The sequence below is a fragment of the Alosa alosa genome, chromosome 9 (assembly GCF_017589495.1).
Source record: "Alosa alosa isolate M-15738 ecotype Scorff River chromosome 9, AALO_Geno_1.1, whole genome shotgun sequence".
Taxonomy (NCBI): Eukaryota; Metazoa; Chordata; class Actinopteri; order Clupeiformes; family Clupeidae; genus Alosa; species Alosa alosa.
This window is the reverse complement of record NC_063197.1, coordinates 5,021,474-5,046,888: the sequence shown is the minus strand read 5'-3', so window position 1 is coordinate 5,046,888 and position 25,415 is coordinate 5,021,474. Positions and strand designations below refer to the sequence as shown.

The 25,415-nt window shown below is 41.1% G+C and overlaps 1 protein-coding gene across 2 annotated transcripts in view; it reads left to right on the top strand.

Annotated features, from left to right (window-relative positions):
• Positions 1-25,415, top strand: part of LOC125300857 (inactive N-acetylated-alpha-linked acidic dipeptidase-like protein 2) — a 213,473-nt gene that overhangs the window by 81,777 nt on the left and 106,281 nt on the right. For both annotated transcript variants that reach the window (XM_048253010.1, XM_048253009.1), the window contains exons 3-4: positions 14,310-14,589; positions 19,213-19,332. In XM_048253010.1, the coding sequence (XP_048108967.1) occupies positions 14,310-14,589; positions 19,213-19,332 (400 nt within the window). The remainder of the gene's footprint in view (positions 1-14,309; positions 14,590-19,212; positions 19,333-25,415) is intronic.

The following is a 25,415-nucleotide window of genomic DNA, read 5'->3' as shown; positions in this document are numbered from 1 at the left end:
TGTTGTGCGGAGGAAGAATAGCTCATTAGGTCCTCAAGTATTTGTTTTACTGAAATAAAAATCACAGGTTTGTGGCAAACACTGATGAGTTTCTCATGGCAGGGTACCTTCCCTAATCATCGCTGTTTCCTTCCCCATCCCACTGTCAGACATAGGCAATTAGCCATCAGGAAGACTAATTTATTTCACTGTATATGACAGTGAAAGACAAAACACCACTGTACATGTTGTGACTTTGAGACATTATTAGGAGTGACACCAAAGACTGTCTCTATATGATACACTTGGTAATTAGAACCTTGAATAATAAACAATTAGCACACGTTTGTGTTAATGCCCTTCTCATGATTATAAGGTTGACTAGATGGAATTAGTTTGTGCATTGGTGCAAATGCAGGGTTTTGAAACAGCATAACAATTGAGACTGGTTTTAGTTTTTACTGACCTGTACTGTCTTTTTCTGTGACATGTTATCATAGAGGACTATTACTGTCACAAACGTACAAATTCCTCTTGACAACCAGATACAGACAGACAAACATTTGGAAAGGCTGAATTTGTCTGGTCTCAACTTTTATGAAGCACTGTCACTAGAGGGCACTGTGCTGGATACAAGCATGAAACACACTGCATTCATGGCACTGTGAAAGATAAAACCAGTAAAGATTGACCGAAGACAACGATCATCCCAGTGCAAATATTTGTTCTTTATTTTGTTGTTACCGTGTTCTACTGTTGTCAAATCCTTGAGTCATTTAACAGTTCTAGACTGACTCTTAGGCCTATCTCCAGCCTTGATTTGGTGTTCCAGAGATAGAAGCCTGGTGTAAAGGGCCTCTTTGTAAGACCTATCAGAGTGGCAGCCTCTCTCTGGGAGAGATCCTCTTGCTTCACCTCAATGTCTCACCCACACAGAAACAGAAATGAGCTGTGTGTGCCTTGTCAGGCCTTGAGACTCAATAAAACATGCATTAAACCGATTTGTTTGTGCTTGTTTTGACAACCGACAGTAACTGCAGTTTTTTTAGGTCACATAAACTGAGAAGTATGTATTTTATATAATGTTCAATAATAGATTGTTTCCACTGATGCCATGACTTCCTCGTAGGGAATTTTAACAAAAAAAACACTGCAGAGTTTTGGTGTTGAGCTGAACATGCTTTTAGTAGTGGGTCATCTGTGCAATGTGCTGCCCACATTAGACACCCCACAAGTGACCAGTGTCTAATGGGAACCTTGCTGAAGTGTTGTAGTGGATTAATCAATGTCATCATTGAGAAGAGGCAATTAAAGTCCAGGGTTACTGAGTTAACTCTGTTTTGTCTTGCCCTTTTGTCTTTTACCCTCTCCACTCCATCTCACTCTTTCTCACTTGTGTGTGTGCGCGTGTGTCTGTGTCTGTGTGTCAAGACCAGGATCAAGACTTTGGTATACCCATCATTTAAGATAACAAAAGCAATGGATTACTGAGAACACTGCATGCAAGTTTGTGTGTGTGAGTGTGTGTGTCTTTTTCTAATGTCTGTGTATATGAGCAGTAGCAGGCTTGTGTTATAACCATCTCCTCGAGCTTGAGGGAACAGGAGTCTCATATGACACTCCCCTCCCCCATATACATACACATAACACACTGGGCCCCCTCCCCCAACCACGCACACACACACACACACACACACACACACACATTAATCCACCTGAGAGATGGAAGTTGGAGAGCAGAAGCTGGAGTCAGGCTCATAGTGGCAGTCCCTCCTGCGTCCTCATTTCTCCTCAGCTCACTGGTCATTTATAGATGAGTCCCATCCAGCACGCCACTGCTCCGCTCAGCTTGCCTCTCCAGAATGAAGCCTTTAGCTCCACTGAGATCAGGGAACATGTGTTTCCTCCTGAGAGCTCTCTTCGGCCGGCCTTTTCCGAGGTAATGGCGGGGAGAAGAGGGTATAATGCCACTTCCTGTGTGTATATATGAGCTCAGGGACGAAGAGTTCATTTGCGTGTCTCTGAAGAGCGTGTCGCATGCCAGTGGCACAGCAAGGATTTGCTAAAAATAAATAAAAAAACATCCGTGATTTATATCAAGAGCTGCGACAAAGAAACTTGTGTATCACAATTTGACTTTGGACATTCTGTGTTGCATGAAGAGAGGATTGGGTTGGTTTGACAGCGCTGCTGATGAATTGCTCTGCTTTGAGTTTGGCCTGAGCCCAGCCCCTTATTTTTAACTTTTAAAAAGGTGAGGAGAGAGCTGAACATGAGGAGCTCAAAGGAGGCGGGACACCTCCCAAGCAGGCAACATTTTTAATAGCTTTACTCTGAGCAGCTGATTGGATGAGTCTACTTGGCAAAAGCTTCTGATTGGAGGACTCGGGACTTGAACCTGTTCCATTTTAATGTGCAGCAGCCAGGCTACATAAATAATTTAGGGATAAAAGTAAAGACATTAATACTAAATATATCACTGCGGGCTTAATTTCATTATTTAGAACTTCAAAATATTCTAATTCCTTCACAAATAGGTTCTTGGCTGCAAAATTACATTTATCGGCACACATTTGAAGACGTGACTTCACAGGAGATTGTCCAAACTTGCTGCATCCTTTCTGTAGAGATGAGGAAGATGTGAGGAAAGATTGCCTGTCGTGATGCTTCAGATAGATATTTGGCAATTACTATCAATCTCTTAAGCCCTAGAGGCAAGCTTCATTCAAGAAAACTACCTAGGGATTCAACATTGGGTGCTGTTAGCCTGTGTTCTAGGCTACTAGTGCTACCAGAGAAGTCTAAGCTATTTAGACACATTTAGCCTTGTTCATATAATTGAGAAATCATGCCTTTTTCAGCCAGTTTTATTGTGAACTTACTACCGGTAATTAGAATTCACACAATTGTCAGCTGTAGAGATATATTCCCTAGGCAAGATAGTACAGTTTGGTTGCTGGTGCGTCAGTCCCTCTTTGTAACAATGGGTTGACATAGCTTTTCACACAAAGATGCTTTGTCTCATGCAGACTTGCAGAAAGGGTTCACAAACTTTCTAGACCCACTGTATACTGTTTTGTATAGGCGATTCAACAGGAGGCCACTCAAATGCTGCATAGAGGCATGCAAGCTTCTCGGCAACATAACAATAATTAATGTAGTTCCAGTTGCAGAGTAATTTCAGTGTCCTCTTCAAGGGACAAAGCAGGTCAGATGAAGATAATCCAAAATTCTGTTTTTGTTCCCGCGGTTTATCTAAGGGTGAATGGTTGCATGGGTTAGGGTGAAGAAAATCCACCACACATTTCGTGTCGATTACATTTCAGCAATTGAAATTGATGCTATGAATCATTTGCCTATTATGGTGACTGATATTTGTGTGGACGCCCAAATTGGTGTGTGACAGAGAAAGAGACAGAGAACATGACTCACTCAGGCAGCAAGACTTATGTAAGTAGAAAGTGTCTGAAACTGCACCTGGGCATTACCAGGTATCACCTACACACACATGGAAGCACACACACACTCTGCAGGGAGAACAGCTGTGTGTGCAGTCTGTAGACTGATGAAGAAAGGCCAAGCTTCCCTTTCCATCGATTGCAAGGTATCAGAGTCCTCTCTGCCGCCTGCAGACCCCATGTCCTGTTATTCTTTTGGGTGGAGGTGGGAGAGAAAACATCAGGCCAATATTAGTATCTCACTTCAGGGCAAAGTAAAAAAGCGAGGTTTTAACACCGTAACGCAGCATGAGGGCATGTGTTGTGAGGCGATAAGAGTGACCAGACCCGTTCACTGGGGCACACATTCTCCATTCTCGTGGCTCCCTTCACCTTTCTCGCTAATCTCTTTCACCATTTCATGTTTACACTATGCATGCTGTAGCCGCCTGCATTCTGCTGGGTTTGAAGTGCTAATGGTTTAGCCGGAGCGTTAATCCCTTTTTTGCATCCCACATTGATCCCTTAATGCGTCTCTCCATTGTACGCACACACAACAGCGTCCCAGCATGTGCTGCGTCTCATTTACTGTCTGGTGGAGGAGAGAGGGCTGTAATACCATAAGAGAGAGCAGGAGCGGGATGACGAAAGAAAGAGACTAACACTGTTGGTAAGCAGGGGTGAGATGGAAACCAAGAGGGGAGACAGAGGAATCTTTGTGTTGAAGGAGAGAGGGGGGCTTACTGTATGGGCTTTAATGCAGAGGAAGGAAGGGTGACAAAGAAGGGAAGGAGGAGAGAGAGAGAGCCGTTTGAGTTAGAGAGGGCTTAGAGCAACGTTGGCGTAATACAGGAGAACGGCACAGAAGAGAGAGGGTGAGGGAGAGGGGGGGACGGATAACACTCAGTATGCAGAGCACAGCCCTCGTCTCCTAGCACTGCTCTGAATGAGGAGAGGTCGTGGCGGGAGTTGGGGGTTGTTTGCGGCTGTCAGGAGCTCAGATGCATCGGCTGGCTTAGGCCGTGTGTTTACCGGCAGCTCCCTGGGGCCATGCACACAGGGCTCTGGCTCCCTAGCTATCAATCACAGAGGCAGGCCAAGCACCGTCCCTGTGTATCACACCGGAGACCTGCGGTAGCCTCCCAGTGTCTCGGCCCCATCTCAGAAATGTGCATTCAGACACAGTAGCTCACGGTACAAAACCTCTGCTCCAATCTGGACACCAAGTGTTCAGTAAATAAGAGGGACTCCAACTACTTTAATTTTGTCACGGTTCAGTAAGAATTTTGCTTATCCATGTACTGTGAACATTTCCCCAGGTCCTTAATAGTTGACAGAGGATGGTTTAAATGTGTTAAAGATGTGTGTGTGTGTGTGTAGATGTGCGAGGGTGAGTATAAGTTTCACATACGACCTCAGGGTTCTCTGTGTCCATGAAAAACACTATATATCTTTGTCACACTGGAAGTACCATTCCTGACTAAATGAATGTTAGAGTGCAACTAGCCAGACTGCATTGTCCCCAAAGAAACCTACACCTTTTAAGTGAACGATTGATTACAGATTCTAATTAGAGTCTTAAAGTTTTAGTTGGCGTGTGGTATTGATCTCACTGTGCTCATCTCACACAAGTCGACGGCTGACTACTCAGCTAGGAGAGCAAGCGGTTCTGTGGAGTGAGTGTAGTGGGATGCAGATGAGTGGGGCTTACCACTTTGAGTGACAGCCATCTCCGCAAATGACTGGTATATTAGTATGTTGAGTATGTTCGGTCAGAAGCGGGCTGCTGCTGTGACAGCAGTTGCACTGATTTATCTGCAGTCATTTCTGAGAATCAGGAAGATCAGCCTGTTTTCTTGGAAAATAAACCATTTAAGTCAGGGGTGGGCAATTATTTTTTACATGGGGCCACATGAGAAGGGCCAGGCCAAAAGGCTTAATTCAATTCTGCATAATATTAATTGTATTTCTTTATTAAAAAGCAGTAAATAGCATTGTTTTGACAAGCTGATAAGAGTACAGTATATGTTATGATTAAGCAATGGAAAAAGTGAGGTTGCCTTACAAAAAATGTAATTTATTCAACCAATTTTCTCAAAACAATGGTAAACAAAATGTGAAAGTTTTTAACATTTGGGACTTTATATTAGTGACCGGGGCCCAGGCACCGCTTTATTTGTAAGCATAAAAGTGGCACACATGCAGAAGAGAAAATAAAGATGAGAACTGGAGGAGACTAAATCCAAATGGATGAAATTGAATAGTTTTTTTTTAAAACACATTGAATGTTGCTGCTGGCGTTGATGCTAGCGATGCCGACGTTATGTCCTACCTAAGGAGTAGGCTAGCATGGGACAAGAACGATTGAGTGGATTGGCCATACTCTCCATAGAGAAGAGCAGAGCCAGGCAGTTGGGTTTAAACGATATCATCAATGACGGCCCGTAGAGTGAACTTTTAATGGGTGAGTTCGGTTGCTTTTTATGGAGTAGGCATACAGTATGTGGAGGTGCACTTTCTGTGACCTGTTTGTGAAAGGGTATCTGACCGCTGTGCCACACTGTTATAGGCTAAATTAAACAGTTGTGTGGTCATATATTGTGTAGGCGCCACTGCGTATGAGTTGCTTTTCCTTGATGGCTATTTAATTGTTCTATGGCTGTACGTTATCTGTGTTTCGGTTTCGATTTGGGGGAATTCAGAGGTGGTGTGTGTGCGGGCGTGTGTGTTTGTGTCGCGGGGGGTGGGGTGGTGTTGGGGGGAGTGGGGGTGGGGTGGGCAATGAAAATGCTTGCACCGGGTCCCAGCTCTACGTTACGCCACTGCTTACACGGGCCGGTCAGAGTCAACCAAAGGGCCATATATGGCCCGGGGGAGTACAATGCCCATGTCTTATTTAAGTGCTTAGAGCAGCCTTGGGTTTCTTTAGATTCAGAAAACATGGGTTGAGATCTAATCAGTCTACAGAGATGATTGGCACCGTGTCTGTTGTTGAAAAAAAACATACATTGTCATGTACCCTGCAAACAGCAAATGGCATGTCATGTTTTCAATCATTCTGCATAAAAGCATGGTGTGTGCATTGACCCAGAGCAGGTTTCTGTTCATTCCTGCAGTGCTCTACATATGTAATCTTAAAAGAGCTCAACTCCTCTCCCTAGATTTGCACGGTGGTGGGTAATTGCATTTTTAAAAGGTTTTCTGGGTCTGTCTAATTTGAAGGATTTGGTTCAAATCAGCCTTTTTGTTCTTTTTCTCCCTGCCAGCTGGCAATAGTTAAATCTACAAGCATAGAAGTTAAATGGCAAAGCCAACCATAAAACCACCTACATCTCTCTGTTCCCCCCTCTCTGTTCCTCTCTGTTCTTTTTCTATCATGTAATAAAATTGCCTGCAGACTTGAACCAAGGTTATAGGATTTTCCTTGACCAGTTCCAGAAAAAAAAATAGTTAGAGTTAGAGTTTCACTTCACATCCAGTCATATCCAGTTGTATAACTTAGGGCATCTTCCCGTCCATCAGCTGGTGTTTTAATGTGACAACAGCAACAACAACAACAACAACAACAACAACAACAACAGATCAGATGGTAAACAAAAGCTTAAAGGTTTATGAGCCAAATAAGCCATATCCCTGAACAATTCAGAGCCAATAGCTGGACTACTGCAGGTACCAAGGGTGAAAGTGCCAGAGAGGGGTAGTGTTACGCCCTCAGCCGTGGCAGATGATTAAAAAGAAAAACAGTGCCCAGGCAGGGAGCTATGGCTTGGCTAAAGGACAGAAGTTTCTGTAATCCCAGGATCAGAGACCCTAATGCGTGACCTCTTACACTGCACCTTGTCTGGATGCCAGTTTTTTTTGCGGACTGGCGTTTCGAGCGGTGGAGAGGAGGGCGCGCTAGGGCAGCCAGGGCCGGTTTGGTACGTGTGCGGCGTCTCATTGACAAACTGACACGGCTCTCTCAGCCAGCTGCCAAGACTGGGAGAGGTTATTAAGAGAGCTTGGGAGTGTGCAGCGCATGGCGGAGCAGCGGAACCGTGTTGGCACTTCCGCGTCCACCTGTGACCTGGTCAGACTCCAGCAATTGTGGCATAAGAACCGCAGAGTTAGTTTTTCGGATATCTCTGCTAGCAATTCCCTCCATCCTTTTGAAGTTATATTGGATGGGAAAAGCAGAGTAAAATACAGAGCACATAGTGATTTTTAGAGGGATTTTTTTTTGGGCTGTTATGTTTTTAGTATTGCAGAGTACATGCAAGTGGAAACACTGCAGTAGCAACTTTTTCATGCAACATTGCTTTGGTGTCAAAGGCAATGAACAAGCTGGCATTTGTTTTCTTTGAGCTAACGGCTCCCTTTGAATGTGACTTACTCATTCATCTGCTGCACCCGCTCACTCACGTTTGTTCACACACATTGCATACATACTGTGTGTGTGTGTGTGTTTGTGTGTGTTAGTGTGTGCGCAAGTCTAGGTGTGGTTATGAGTGCCTGTGTATGATGTGTTTTTTCTATGACACTATGAGTGTTTCTGAGAGCTTATCTCCTGCTGAGAAAGAGGTAGATGTCTCTCTTATCTCTTTCATCTGTCTGTTCTTCCTCTTTCTGTATTCGCTCGATGTCTGTGTTCACTAAGATACTCCAGACAAATGGAAATGGTGTGTACCTTCTCATGATGACATGATGGTTTTTCCTCCTTTTTGTCTGACAGCAGCAGCAGTGAGATAAGCCTTTTAGTGGATGTGATGCTGAGAGCTGTCCTCCTTTTGCACCTATGGATTTTCTTGATTGCCTTTGTTGAGAGTCTGAATTGGCAGATTGCTGACTTCTTGCTGTAACATCATTGAAGAGATGGCAAAAGCACAGTGTGAGGTTTTGGATTCTTCTTCAGTGCTGTATGTTGTTAGGTTGATGGTTTTATGTGACCATATATGGCAGATCACAGATGTTGGCACAATTATGTGTAATTGTAATTTCTTTTTGGTAACAAAAGTACATGAAAACGATAATAGGAAAATGCTTTGCTTGACTCTGAATCCAATGCAATTGTCAGCAGTATATCACTTAGGGAAGGAACTGTCTTATCGAGGCTGTTGTGTTTCTGCACCATTTACATAAGTGTCTTCTTCTATTTGCCCCTTGTCTGCTGTATTTTTCACTTAGATCTTCTTCATATGGTAAACCCAGTCAAGGTGTCGTTTTCAGTGAGAATGGGTGGATTCTCTCAGCGAGTGGATGTGATCACAGACACGTTTAACATCACTTCAAATTACCCATGCGGATGCCTGTCTCACCAACCCTCCCTGCCAGACGCTATGCATGGCCTTCCGATGCGGATTGGGGGAAAAGAATCCAGCTTTTATCTTATTTCTCAGCAGTTCACAGAAAGTTCACCTGCGTATGCTTTTTTTTTTCTTTTTTGTTTCTCCGAGACTCTTTGACGTCAGTGCTTGCCTTATGTACCCTCCACCTTGTTTCTGGCTCTTTTGAGCACATTGACTTCCACTCATCCCCCCAGTGCACCATCCGCATGACTTACCACTATCTTCTTCAGATCTCCAAGGTTGCCTGTGCTCCCGGCTATGGTGATCTGATTTGCTCCTCCTGCGATAATCTCCAAGTGCAAAACAAGAGAGAGAGAGAGAGAAGATCAACTCACTTTAGAACTCTTTGAAGATTGCAATGGTTTTGGTGGATGACAGGACAGAAATGCGAAGATTGCCAAAAATGAAGATGTTTTTATGTGGACCAAGGCACAAAATACAACTACTACTGGCAGAGAAGCAGCAACAAAAGACAGGCCTCAAAACAGTCAGGACTTTACATACAAAATGACTGTCCCACATGACATGACATCAAGATTTCACACAGAGTGATACAAAGTCCAAGTTTATATAAAGGTGGTACAAGAACAGGTGACGGAGAAAATGAGCTGTTGGCAGGTGCAGGTTCAAAAAAGCTTGCTAACAGCTGGTTATGATTGCAGGTTGTGATTGAATGATTGATGAGCAAGTGAAGCTGGATGATCAATACTCAGATGAGGCTGGGCACTGATTGGATAATGGGGAGGAGCCGAACAGAGTGTTACAAAGATGTTATGCACAGCACAATACTTTTTGTTTAATTTAGGAACTCTTAAAAACCCTTTGGGATCATGTGAATTTAACACGCCCCAATATGAAAATATATATTTGTGATATTGTATGAGAATTGTTGAGACTCAACTTTTGAAAGGTCTAACACATGCAGTTTAAAATGGGGAAAAGGTTCACAATTGACGATAGCATATTTGGATAGTCAACAGCCTATTACCCATGTGAATGTGATTAGAACAAACTGTTTCACAAAAGAAGCCATTTTAATGGCCATCATATTTTGCAGTGTAGCATAAAAAATAACATTAATATTGGGTAATGCTATATGTTGAAATAAAAGTTAGATTACCTTTACAGTCTTGGTAATATTGTGTGTCCATATACTGGGCAGTGAAGTGTGAAGAGCGACGAGGTCAGCTGTTGTTATTTTTCCATTGAGTGGACGCAGGGCTTCACAGATATCTGCCATCTCTGCCTTTGTCAGTCCTCAGACAGAGGCCTCTTTGGGGACACAGAGCAGAGTGAAGTGGAAGGGGTAGGCTCTCCTCTAAAGAACAGGAGTCGGTGCTGCCAGTGTTATCTGTCCATAAGAGTATTCTTCCACAGGTCAATAGGCACCCAGGCAGCTGCTCCTATCAAGTGCCAGGGCCTCCCCTTGTGCCGTATCCACTGACTGTGTCCATGGTAGGAAAAGATACACTACCTGTCAATCATACACATTCAACAGCATTTAATTAAGGCCACAAAATGTCAATAAAAAGACCAGGGCCTTGAGGTAATATGATTACTGTTGTTGTTACCTTGCATTACCGATTTAACCCACAGTAGATGGAGGATGATTTAGGTAGAAGGTTAACATATGCCATCAATACCATACTTTACAGTCCTGCTGGTATGTTTTTTATTTGCATCATTACTCATCAGACACCTGGTACAGGACAACTCTAGGGGGCACCAAAATCATAAGGTTATTATATCCTAGGGCAAGACTAAATTAAGTAATTTTGCATGCACCAGTACAAAAATGGACCTCCAGTATTAAGAGAAAATAATCAAGCATTGGTAGAAGAATGTGTAATCAGGCCTCCTCATTAGAGTGTTCTTTTATGGCTTTCTGCCTGAAAGCATGCTGTTTTCCATCCATTTCTCTCACACAGCTATCGGTCACCATATGATATATGTAGTTCTATATCAGTCCCTAGAACAGATGGCAGCAAGCTCGTTCACTGCCATTTTGGAATCCCTAAGGCTTAAATTCGTACCAGCCAAACTCATCCATGTATTGTGTGTGTGTGTGTGCGAGAGTGAGTGAGCGAGAGAAAAATATGCATATCTGTGCATATCCGATTAATTGTCAGTGTGAAGGTGTGTGTATGGTCATATGTGTCATATATGTGTCTCACACACAATCAAAGGGGCATATATATATATATATATATATATATATATATATATATATATATATATATATATATATGTGCCCCCTTTGATTGTGTGTGAGAGAGGCTCTCAGCCTAGTTCTCAAGGAGGAGACATCAATCAGCCAGCCAAGCTGTCGAGAGTGGCACCCCGCAGGGCTCTACAACGGCCTGAGTCCTGTGAATCACCCTGACTTTGAGAGCCCCTGTGCATAATGACGAGGTTCTGCCTGAGACCACCACTCTTCCCTCGGTCTGTCAGGACCAGTCTGTGTACGGCCGAGAGCCCTGACGGGAGTCCCCTTGTCCCCTCTGGGTCCCATCACTGTGCCCCACCTTGCCTGACAGTTTGGCGATGAAATCTCCCTGACTCAACACATCACCAAGCACAGCACCTTTAGGGGTGTCTTCTAGTGAAATGGAGGGTGCTGCGGTACTGTATGGTGCAATGATGCTGCAAATCATTTTATACGACGTTGGGCAATGAGAGAAGCTCCTGTGTTGGTATTCAATTTTGTATTCCACATTTTATGCTTTTAAAAGGGTATGCTCTTTCGGGGGTCATTTATTTGTTCACTAATTAATTGACTGTCTGATCTAAAATTATTTCTTTATCTCTTTTCATCCAGAATAGAAAAGGAAATTCAATTACAGTGCTACATTTCATTTTTCAAAAGGAACACAACTCCACAAGGAGGGCTTGACTTTCTGCCAACAAAGTTATCAGGAACAGAGCCCCCACATCATCTATGGCAAATTCATTCCAGCGCTTTCCTTAGATGTTTGCTCAGCTTAGTAAGACAACGATGAACTATATTCTAGTGATTAAAAATCAAATTGTCAACAATTCCTTTCTTGACCTTCTCAAACATATATTTATACTGAAAACCTTCAGAACATAGACAAAGGAAAAATTAAACTTGCACTATTTGAGTTTGTGTTCTCTCAGTTTACGATGCAGTCTCAGTTGATTAAGGTCACATTTCCTGAGATAGAAGAAGAATCAGGCTGGTTGGCCATGCGTAGCATTACTTTAATTAGATTACAGAGGCACCCATGCATAGCCAAGGGGGATGCTCCTGAGAACTCGATGCATGTGCTCCTATTCTGATGTGTGTGACTTCTGCTACACAGGCCCACACCACTCACCTATTTCTCTTTAAGTGGGCTAATCAAGTGGAGATACTCAGAGACCCGGCTCTGTAAGCAGTGATAGACTGCCGACATTTATCTGAGCACCAGAACCTTTAAGGGAGCTGAAATATGCATGCAGTGCTGCTTGCTTTCTTGGCGGGATACCAGCTTATGAGAGACCTCTTTAACCCATGATGAAACCATGCCTGGAGATGTCAAAACACCTTCAGGTTGAAATCTGCAAACTCAGTGGTGCTTTACATTTCTAAAAATGGTCTTACTGCGAAGTTTCTCATACGTAATGAGCTAAAACAAATTTGAACACACATGGATTTGGAGATGAATGGCTGTATTGCTTATTGAGGACGATATGGTAAACTATGCTTTATACATAATTGTGGTGGGCAGGATTTTGGTCCCAAGCTTTGGCAGAGACATGAAGTTTGGTGTATTATACTCAGCAGACCACACAAAGCCTTCATGGAATAAGCATGTTAACTCCAAAGCCAACAGTCCCCTAATTAGCCTAAGGATCCCTTACAAATCCATTAGAGCTTTGCTGAGTGGGGTTTCAGATTTATTTTGTAACAGACATATCAAGGGACATGTAGGCTCCCAGGGTAGGAGACCAGGCTCATTTAGATTGTTGCACTGGTATGTTTAAATGTACAAAACACATAGCTACCATTGGATAAGGGTTGTAGAATCATGCCAATTATTAACATTTTACTTGATGGGTGAGTGCATAATACATTCATTTTTCATTTTGTCATTTTTTTTTAATTCACTATCATACTTTGAAACTGAAAATATTGCATATTTAGCTTTGTGAAAATGATGTGGCTTGGCCCTTTCATTAGAATTATTAATGCATACTTATGTTGTTGAATTTATCAGCTATTTCTGTATCAAAATAAAACGGATAAGCAACAAGATCAAATAAACGAATAGCAATAGTTAACTTCAAGTGTAGAAAAATGCTGCCCCTTGTGTTCATCTTAATCTTGACTGTGTTGCTAAACCTGTCTGTTGTATGTAGGAATAGGTGATAATTCAGATAACAGAAGTTTGCAGTGTTTGCAAGTCATTTAGTGCCAATATTTGTAGTTGACTGGAAATATGATCTGCAGAAGGGGACTTTTATGTTAAAGACAATTGTATTCCATAGTAATATAATGTATTGTATGAATGTTGCTTCACCCATTCCTGAATATATTATGAAGCATTTATTTATGGTTTTATGAATGTGCAGTGCACTCACCCACGAAGTGTGGTGTTACCCAAATATCTCCTAGATGGAAGGGCCTAAACAATTACCCAAAGCACTTTGGAGTGGAACTTTTCCCAGACCAGCAGAATTTGATTTCAGCTGCTAATTTCCGTTCACCTGTGGCTATTCCTTCTGTACGATGGAGACTAGAGTCTGAAAACAGACGCACAAACAAAACAGTTATCGCTGCTGAATTTGTTTCAGTAATTGTAATGACTGATAATGCATGCAAATTACTTTACAAATGAAAAAAAAAAAATCCATTAATGATGTTTTATTCAATGAGTTCTTTGAAAGGTGTTTGGGAAGATTGCAGTGTATATTAAATACTGGCTGTTGTAACTGTATACTTTTCAGAAACTAAGAGACAAAAACACTATGGTTAGCTATTTAGTATGCTTTCAATAAGACATAAAGATAGTGTTGTTCTTAAGAAATACACACCCCTGAATTGTCAAGGAAATGTTGTAGAAGAGGTACATTCGTCACAAGGTTGTGTGCCTCAAAATAACACGTTATAGCTATCTTTGCATGCTCCAGAAGTCTGGCATTCCTAGCATTCTTTATGTTCAAGGCTGCTGATCCCCACCTCCCCTGTGTGGCATTTTATCTTTGAAAAGCATTTTCTGCAAACTGGACAGATCACGTAACCACCACATGGAACATATGTTGGTCAAGAGACCTTGGTATTAGCTGGATAATCAATCAGTATGGCAGTATCTCACATGCATGTTTTAGTGTTGCTAGGAGCAATACATATAGGCGCTAAACAGTAATGTTGTTTCTGTATTAACTCTACACTGATTTTATAGAAGTTATTCACAGTTACACAGATCTATATTGTTTTTTGAATTCTACAAAGTAAAGCACAAGGCACACCTCTATACACATGTAACCAGAATTCCTTGACCAATGACAAGTGACACATGACTATATTAATGCTGGTACCTGCTCTCTTTTTGTGTCTTTTCAACAGGAATTTAACTATGGTCAATAGCTCATGGTCAGAACAAAGTGAGTTGTTCAGAGTGTCACTTCTTGTGCAGAAGTGGAGGGACTTGGGCCTGAGGGACATTCACCTGTCCAATTACACCGTCCTCCTCAGCCACCCGGGCCCTTCCCCCAGCACCATCATCGACAAGTACACCAATCAGTGTTTTCTGCCCAATGGAGAAGGGTGTGATGCCACCAGTCCCCTTCCAGCAGCAGACCCAAGCCCTTTCTTTGCTGCCTACTCTGCCGTGGGGAGTCTGGAGGTACAGTGTTACCACACAGACACACACACACACACAGACATACACACACACACAGACACACAGACACACACACACACACACACACACACACACACACGCACACACCCACGGGCAAAGACAATTACAAGTGTTTTCTTCAATCAGGATTGTAAGGGAATCTTAGTATTTATGGTGTGTAGACACGGGCTGTGTCCTCCACTGTGAAGGTTAATTTAAGCCATTATGCAAGGCAGCCCCTGTTTCACAGGCCTATGCAATATTCTCAAACTATTTTTAGAGGTTATGCGTCCTGTCTCCAGAGAGGAATGCGAGTGTCGAAAGAAGATGTATCGCTATTCCCCCCTTCAAGTTAGACCAACAACCTTAAGTGATGGCGCAGAAAGAGAGGGAGCAAAAACTTGCCTCACTCAGTCTGTCCCCTAGAAGAAGGGCCAAAGTCATCCATCACTGAGCTGTTTTCATGTGCTTCTGTGTTTGCAGCTTTGAATTAAACACCATTTGCAATATCTCAAAATCAGTTACAGGCCAGAAAAGAAAAACAAGTGAGGGAGCGCGAAAACAAGCAAACATGGCTATCTTGATGGATGGAATGCTGGCCGTGTCCATTTTAATGTGCTGTGTGCTGTGACACATTAGGTCTCCTTCCCAATCCACAGTGATACCAGGGTCAGGGAGCAATTCACTCCACTCTACTCCTTGTCTACAGAGTTTGTTAAAAATTAAGTGCATGTCATTGGAAAACTGAGACACTTGTGACATGCCTAGACATGAATTTCTAGACAACTCTCCATCAGAAAGGACATTCAGAATGAAGATCATATGTTTAGGCCTAGAGATAAAATAATAATAATAATAATAATAATAATAATAGTAATAATAATCTTTATTTATAGAGAGCTTTTCTAAACAAAGTTACAAAGTGCTTTACATATAAAAGAATAAACAGAACAAAAAATACATGTCAAAACCAACCAAAACAAAACCAAAACAAGACCAAACAAAAATTAAACTTGAATAAGCTCTTTAAAAGCTTTGTTTTAAGGAGTAATTTAAAGGATGTCACAGAATCAGCTAACCTTATTTGCTCAGGCAGTGCATTCCAGAGCTTTGGGGCTAACACAGAAATAGCAATAGAATTTAAGCAGATTGATGAACAGGAATGATTTTCATTTGCATTATCTTCCCATAATTTAGCCTAAATTAATGTAATTTTCTGTTGGACCTTAATATGCATCCTCTATCTCATTTAAATCAAGAAATCAAATGCTTTGAGACTACTTTCCAAATGATGTACAAATGTGAATGGGTTGAGCTTTCCCCAGTGTGACAGTTAATTGAATCTCATCAAACAAGCAACCAATTAAAAAGTTAAAACTACTTGGTTCTAAATGAGTCTGAATCTGACAACATTACTTAGAATTAAATTGTCAGGACATTAACTATGGACTTCATTTTCATTAGAGGAAATTGGAGGGCCTTTTGTAGCAAAAGAGCACAATACTCAATCTTGTTCCCAAATGAACCTCGTGATCATTAAATGTGTAATTCTGAGAATAAAGATGGCCCCTACCTTTACCTAGCAAAGGCAGGTCTCCAGGCACGGCCGCCCTTACGCGATGATCAGGGAAGTCAGAATGCAGGAGGCGTACAGTGTACTCATCAACCACAACCCACAATGCACCGTTCTATCAGGGCACCCACACAGGACATGACTGCAGACGTGATTTGTGTCTCACAGAGCAGGACCCGTGAAAATGAACAACTGTGGCAATCCTAGCATGCAAACCATTTTCAATACGTAAATATGTGAACACAACATACTTAGGAATGTGAACTGTAAAAATTCCTTTAACACAGTCAGTGGCGACTCTTCTAATGATTATATTAGAAGAACAGTTATTACAATTATGCCACTGTGCTTTATTGTAGTACACATGCGTTAAAGATGCCAACAGTAGAGGATTTGCGCTTTGGAAATGTGGAAACTTTTTGTGTAGGGAGAGCTTCCCAGAGCCTCTGTGTTGAAGAATTTTGGTGATGTAGGACTGAAAGGATTTATATTCAATCAGTAATTAGTATACAAAGAACAGTTCTGTCTGTACTGCTACTTGTTCTTTTCCAGAATTTTTACAGCAAAACAAAAATACGGCATTTCAGTCTTCCATGGCTCATTAGATTTAGATTAGTCTTTGGATCTTTTGATGAAGCATTCTTTACTGTGACATCTTCCTTCATGCATAATAAAAAAAGTAGCCTACATTTTCCAGTGCACAGTCAATTAAAGTGGGAAGGATTTTGTCTTGGTATGCCGTTTGAAGATACCAAAATCGCTCTATTTAAATCCATGGCGTCTACCTGTCAGTTAAGAGTGGCGTGTGGCGCCAAGTATCTCCAGGGTCCATCAACGGGTGCCAAATATATCAGGGTCCATCCTTTTGTGCGGTACTTGAGCATGAAATTCTTGTCATAGAAAAACTTAACCCTACAGTTAAGAGTTTTAAGTTAATTTTTCTTTTTGTAGCTCATTTTGATTATTTTATTACAGCTACACTCAAAGTTACTGTAAATCATGGCGTGTAACTGTCTTCTTTAATTTCTCAAACGGTTCAGCAAGGTTGTAGTTGCATTGCTCTTCCACTGTTAACTCACCTTGTGCATGCTTTTTTCAGTTTTAATTAAACGGAATATAATTAAACATGGTTTATGAATTCCCTGTTCCCAAGGTTATTTCAGTGGCACATAATGTGAAGCAATCCTTCCCTCACTGTGTTGAATTCTCATGTGTAGAGTCTCATGCCTGCTTGATCTTCCAAAGCCTTCACTACACAAGTCCACAAGGGCTTAGTTCATCTGACAGTCATACTTTCTGGATTCCTCCCTTCACTCATCATGGTGGGCAGGGTAATCAGTCACATTTCCTTGGCCCCTTGGTGTCAGTCATCCCTGTGAGGTGTCTATGATATTTCTCACCATTACCAGATCACATTGGCAGAAATGTACTTTATAATACTGAATCACCTTCCCCTTAAGTGCTGTGTATTTGCCAAGCCTTATGTTTTTTCCACACTGCAAACTATTTTACTTCACTCTGCTTACTGATAAAAATTTAAATGGAGACATTTGATTTTATTTCTGAATTATGTTTGAAATGACGAGCACTTAACACGTGCATGTCTTTGTTCCAAGGATCAGATACCGCAGACAGATCATTAGAGAATATAAAAAAAGTGAGAATTTGGATCACATTGAAATATAATTTTTCTAATCTGTTTCCCCTCCTTTGATGTGAGGCTAATCTAATTTCCCACAGACAGATAAATTTTTCCTTAGCCATTGTTCCCGTGCAGCCGGCCCCTCGGAGATGTGCATGCCTATTCATCAGTTGTGTGCTCGTGTGGTAGGAAGCGGCCCAGCCAGCAGCCTCCTCCTGCCTGTGATTGTGTTAACTCCCACATAATGGCACTTAAACACAGGGGCCCGTGCCAGAGCAGGCCCCTGACAGCCGCAGTCGAAATGAAAAGCTGCATTGTGGAGGAATAAATATGTTGGGTAATTTAGCGATCCAGCGTGGAGCGTGAGGGGACAGCCTGTCAGCCCGGTCCTCGCATCTCACCGCAGGCCCACACTGATTTGTGTCCTCCACTCACCACGTCAACTCAACCTTCCTGCATGGGGGGTTTGTACATGTGCCCGAACACTGCTCCTTGGTTCATACAATAGCATTTAATTAATTACCATGTGGACTGAAATATCAGTATTTTGTGGGCTGTGTGTGTGTTGGTGTGTCATATGTGTTCATTTAGTGTTTTCTTGTGTTTCTGCATTGATACATTTATATGTACATGTGTGATGATTACAACATCTTTCACACACGTCTGTCCCTGTCCCTCCTCCTCCTCCTTGTCTATCATCCTCAAGCGTTACATTTTGAATGAGCTGCCATTTCATTTGCGTCCCTAAACAAAATGTAATTACAAACCCTTGTTTGTACCTCAATCAGAGAAAAAATCCAATTTTCCTTAACAGCCGAGGAAAAACAGTGAATGATTTTGTTGAATGACAAAGTGCATTCTGGAAAGCAAAGGACTTTATGCTGCAAAACCTCATCCCTCTCACTGGCAGTGAAAAAAAAAAAAACCTCAAAGAGCTAATCCTATCGTTTTCCAATTTTGTCTCTGTTCGAGGGAGTTTAACAGAGCACTTTTATGATGCGAGCACTGACAATGGTGATAAATCTACAATTCCCCTGCTCACTGGATGCAAACGAGATGGGCTCTCCTCACACTGCCATCACATTTCATTTGCCCCCAGGTCTTATGAAAAATGAATTGGAGCCCAGGTACAATACTGCAACTGATTTCCTGCTGTGTATCAGGGCCCCTTAAATAGTCTTCTCCTCTCCTCTGAACTTGCAATGACTTTTTGGTAACTTTCACATCACTGCCCATGGACACTTAAAGACAAATGTTTCCTCAATTATCAGACTTTTTCTTTTACCAAACTGATACAAAAATAAATAAAAATTCACCAATAAGTAGAATTAATAAGTAGAATTAATAATTTAATGCAGCTTGATTAAAGGGTGTGTCTGGTTTGAAGTCTCCCGTTCTGTGGTCTGTTCAGGCGGAGATTGTGGATGTGCAGTATGGCAGCATAAAGGACCTGACCCAAGCCAAGGCCTCGCTGAATCTCACCAACAAAATAGCAATAATGAAGCTTGGACAAGCACCTTTACTGTATAAGGTAAGGAGCAGTTTCATTACTTTTAGCAGGCTTTTTTTTTTTTAATCTACATTTTACAAATCAAACCAAGTCAATTGGAAGTGACCATTTCAATTGAGTTTTTGTGGACATGTATTGCATGCATGTTTCAAGTTGCTCTGTTTAAGATTTAGAAACTGTTCCAGAATGAATTAACAAATGGTTCTAGAAGAATTGTTTTAAAACCAAAAACTTGTATTTTCAGATATTGTACTTCAAAATGTATCACTATGGTTTTCCCTGTTTGGACCGTAGTGAGGATATATAAACTCCCACTGCAACACATAGAATTATGCTTTGATAATCCAGGACTATTTGAAAGGTGAATCTTTCGTTTTTTTCAGATATACACGAAAGGTGTTAAATTTGTGGTGCTATCGGTAGGGTATTTCCCACAGTGCTGTTTCCCACTGTGGACGATCAACAACCAAGCCTATTTCACAGTACTCTGCATGACATGAGATTCAAAATCAATGCGCAGTTGGCTTGTGGCAGTCACACATACTCCACATGTTGTAAAGGCACTCCTTCACAGTACAGCATATGCTGCCACAGAGGCTAATGAACAACCAATCCCATCTAAAATGACACAATAGGACACGAGATACAATAACAATACGCAATTGGCTTGTGACACTTGCAAACACGCCGCATGTTGTACCAGGGATCCGTAAAGCCTCTCCTTCACGGCACGACATGCACTACCAGTAGCCTGAATGTCTAACCAGACAGTGAACCAAAACAGAAAAAAAGCACACCACCAACAGAGCAGACTTCATAATCATTTCACTGAGGTTATCAAGCAGGCACCTTCTGTCATCTGTGCTGAATTATGCCCACAACATTTTCAGAAGGCTCTACAGTGGTGTCTGGCGTCCCAGACCCAACCCCTTCCACACTCATGATGGGATGGTACATGTTACAAACAGACATCAACAAGTGCCACTTCAGAAACACAACAACTTAAGTCAATTCAGGTCTTAACATGACCCCAAGTAGTCTGTAAGCACCTCAGCCATAACCACTGGCTTGCCTTTTCAGCAGCCTCAGACAACTCTTCTAAAGCTCTTGTCAGTGATAATCCTCAAAAAAACAAAATCTAACAGAAGTGTTGTGGCTGAATTTGTTACAGGGAAACAAAAACAAGAAGGAGTCATTAAATACCTGACTCTAATGTGATGGTTTCCATGAGAGTCACTGAATACCTGACTTTAATGTGGACCCAAGTAACAAACTATTAAGTTAGGCGGTGAAGGTGACTGGCAGTGTAGTTCAATTAACACTGACCATGAAAAGGTTTAGAGTAGAATAGAGCCGTGACTGTTAAGTATGTGAACATGTTTTTGTTTCAGGTTTTTTTTATGTTAATATAATTGAAAGGTAAGGCCTATCACATTTAGGTTGTGGGAAAATGTCTGTTGACATCTATCAGCTAACTGCATTTATTAAGCTTTAATTTGGATCGCTGTCCCCATCACGCTCCCTTATGCCATTCTTTCTCCACCATGTAATTGTGCCAATTATGTAGAGACAACTACTATTTATTAGGCTAAAGGTTACAGTCAGGGCTTACAATGCATTTCAAAACAAACTCGTAGTTTACCTATTCATTACTCCAGTCAATGTTATTGATATTCTTTGACCTCTTTTGACCCTTCTCTTGGTGATTGGCTTGTGGTTAAGCCCCAAATCAAAGGTTGACTCATGATCACTATGATTATTGGGGATTGGTGAAAAAAGCAGTTCATAACAGAGTATTAGTAAAGATGCTGGTTTATTTGCCTCGCTCCCTAAAGGACATCACTGGGACATGTGAATATAAAAGGTTTTTAAAGGTTATTCCTCTATATTTTCTAAAAATGTCTTCCCATGAATATAAATCCATCATAATTACTATAAAAGATTTTCTTTTTATATAGCTCCACAAAGTTGAATATCCCTCTGATAAATGGGATTGTGTAGAAAAAATGGAGGAAGGTGAGCTGAAGGAGATGGGGCCTGGCGAACGAGTCACTCTCTGTTTTCCCCCCTCTCTGTCCATGTTAGAAGCATGAAAGGCATCTCAAAGTCACTGCTGATCTGTACATTATTCATACCTGTAATGTAGCAAGGATTTTAGCACTTCTTGTTTTAGCGAGTTTCAAATATGTAGTCCAAATATTCTTCACTAGGCTGCAGCTTCCCACTCAACAAGGTCCTGTTGCATTTGCCATAATATCTTAATGCTGGGGGGCATGACAGAAGAGGCCACACAATACCTCTGTAAAGATTGCTTGGCTACTCACTAAATGTTTGAGTATTCTGTGAGTATATTCTTCAAACTGACAGAGATGTATCAGAACTGCTCATTTGTTCTAGTCTGTAATCAATAGATGAGGAACAGTCACAACAGTACAAGAATAGTCTGAATCCTGCCAGTCAAACAGTCTGACTTTTATTCAGTTGAACATTGTCTAACCTGAATTGTGTTCCCTATGCAAAAAGCAAGATGAATTAATAATGTCTTGACTAATGACCTAATATCGTATGTTTACCATGCTCTGCTTTGGGTCGTAGCGTATCGTCTGCTGTCTTTTGTAATGAAACGGATGTGTGTGGTAGACATGTTCCACAGTTCACCACAGTGGTCTTTAGTCTTGAAAGGGTGATGGATGCAGAGATGCAAGTAATGAGGCCAAATTAAACTCTGGATATTTAATAGTGTTTTTGAGCTTCATTAGTTAACAATAAAAAAAGATGTGCTATTGCCTCTTCATTATTAGAACAAAGAGTAGAACCTTATTTCAAGCAAGAGAAACTATTTACTCCTTGTACATCTTCACAGCCTGCGATGTAGGGTGCACAGAGTAAAGCACAACACATTTAGGCACCGACATGAGTGCACTTCAGAACACTTTCTATCACTTGCCCACGCACACCAGCACTCGAATTCTTGACTGAGAGCCATTTAATAAACAGTGGATTTTATTGAGTGGCACCGACGAACATAGAACTGAATCCCAATCTACATGGGGGCAGCGGAAGGGTAGGGCGGTGATGTGCAGGGTTCTATTGAAAACAACAGAATCTAAGTAATGTGGAAAGTGGAGTGTGCCGCACTCATGCCACTGCCAATGTGCAGGAACCTTTACATGATCAATTTGGTTTCTGTAGTCATAATGTAGACTTTTCCTCAAGAAACTGCCTGACAGCATTCAAGGACCATCTAACCATAATAACTGAGATTAGTTAAAATAAGTTACACTTGATGTGTGCTGCACTCTTTCATGTCTGGCTACCTGTTATTTCTAGTTTGGACTACATCAGTGCACATCTGGCTGGTACACCGGTATCTTTCTTGTGTGTGTCTCTGTCCGGGTGACGTTGCTGTTGCTTAGTGTGGTTAAGTATGGTAAGGAATTTAACATATTGACCTGTATAAAAGCTGATACATCAAGTTCCTGATACTGTCCTGTAAGACAGCAGAATATCATTACTCCTTCCTGATTGGACTCTCTAATCTACAGTAGATACAGTATAAAAAATTGATCAGTATAGAAAATTGATCAAAGTGGAAATGCATGCTCATAATTCTCATCAGAGACCCCCTAAACATCTGACCTGTTATCACATTGTCCTTAAATATGTATTAGTACTTCTTTATACCCATATTTGCTGTCTTTTGTAGTGCATTTGTAAATATAGCTTTTTTATATCCTCCAGGCACCTGGATACTTGGTTATGCGGCATTTGAACACATGTTTTGTTGATAAGCTGCTGCACTTTACCTCATGTGTAATTTGTTTTGGTTAAAAGCCTCTGTCGACTGAATAAAAATGTAACTATGAAAATAGCATTTGTACAAGAGGCTTTTGAAGCACCTCAGACACATCTGAGTTTTGATCAGTTAACCTATCTAGTTTTAAAGGCCGTGTATGTCTCTGTGCACTATGTTAATCCATTGGCCATCTGTCAAGTGGAAGATTCCAATTGTAAACGGAATGATAGATATATGTCAGACAAAATAAAGACATTTCCTTAGCAATACACACATATACAGTACATCTGCATCTAATCTAAGTCCTGATACATGTTCCCGACACAAAGTGGAAAAATCCCTGAAAAGTATGGCTGGAGATTGGTTCAGATCAATGATGTCATCCAAGAACTGACCCGTTGGTTAACCTCCTGTGTTGCACAGTATTGACCAGAGACTCCAGTTTAAATTCTATCAATTTGCCTGTTACTCAAGGCATCATTTGTTTGGGAAGAGGTATTGATCTTTTTAGAAATGTGCTCCATTACAGTCTGTGCATAACTTTTTTTTACCTTTCCTTTCAGTCAGTGAATTGTCAGCAAAATGACTCAAGTCATGGAAAGTGTACCAACTGCTGTACGGCCAATAGTAAGGCGGAATTCGGAATTCGGAATTCAAATCAATGAATGAATCATGACAGATACACATTTCTCATCACACACTCAATGCAACATTGTATGTATTTTTTATTTGCAATATTACAGATACTCAAACAAGAAGAAGGTAGTCTATCATGCAACGTAAGATATGAATGATTCATACAGTGCATCTCTTCTTGCTTTAGGATTGAGATCTAATTCAAAGTGCCAACAAACTCAAAGATACTCCCTGTTTTGAATAGTATTGAGTAAAGTGCATACATCAGTGAAATGGTATGATGATGAGACATAAAGTCTGTATATGAGTTCAGCTGGATAATCGGATGGATGAAAAGATAGATGTATAGATACACAGATGAATACATAAACAGATAGATGGATAGATAGACAGCCACTGGCAGAAAGACTTTTATCTTTCAGAGTAAATAGAGACCCTGTGTGCACAAATAGAGGGACCCTTGGTTCATGGGGCCTATAGAGAGTTCCTTATCAGTGCTGGCTGCTGTAAGATATTGTGAGAGATGACAAGAAGCTGGCATTGAGGGAAGGCTTCAGTTGCTTTCAGGATTAGATTAGGTGTGGAAATCTTGAAGACACTTGTGTCAGTGCCATGAAGTGTGTTCTTATGTAGGTGTGCATGCTCATGCCATTTGCTTATAATGACAGTTTTTATAAGTAATTATTTTCATTATTAAAAATGATGAAACAAGTTGGACCTGAAAGAATAAGCCTACTCCAAAATCATTGCACAAAATGTTTTCATAGTACATTGATAGCAAATGCTGTACTTTGTCAGCCTTCTATAGAATGTATAGAATAAATTGTATTAAACAACCTCTGTTTTTACATAACAAAGATCTAGACCCATTGAGACATCGGTTGTGTGATCGTATATGTTAAATACAATTTAACAAAAGTACAACCAACAAATCATCAGAGTTCAGCACAATTAAAACCATAAGTGCACTTGCAATTAGAACCATAAGTGCAAAATTCAAAGTTCTTCCCTGTAATGGCTTTAATCACTTTCAAGGAACATAATGGCAAGGGCTCTAATTCTGCTATAATCAGTTCCACAACATTAATATAACACTTTAAATAGAGCTGGTCAAAGTTTGACTGAGTTTTGTCATTTGAAGAGACATTTAAAAAACCCATGCAGATTTGTGCAGACTGATACTCTCTTTGAGAAACTGAATAACCTCTCTGCAGAGGGATGGTTGAGCCTGCCCTTGTATCTGTAAAGCATCAGAAAACGATAGTGTTTTACCACTAATATGTTGGAGATGGACTTTGAATCACTGTTATTTGGAGAGAATAAAGAAGGTGTAATGTGATATGAAGCACTTTGCCCCTTTCTGGGACTGGTGTGTGTAAAAGAGGCAGTGTGGGAGGAGCTGCTTGTGCTTTGAATAGTATATTTATAGGAAAGATTGCACTCATGCAATGAGGTTAGTGTTAAGCTTTTTAGCTTTTTATGGCTTATTGGGACTTGCAGAAAAAGATAAGTTAGTGGAAAATGCAGAGGAGCACACTGGTCTGTGCTGGGGCAACATACTGTAAATACGGACACTAAAAGGTACCTTGTACACTGAGATTGCTAACAGAGACTTTAAAGATGGTTTGTTGAAATTCATGGTCCATCTTAAAAAAATGTTGATGAACAACTA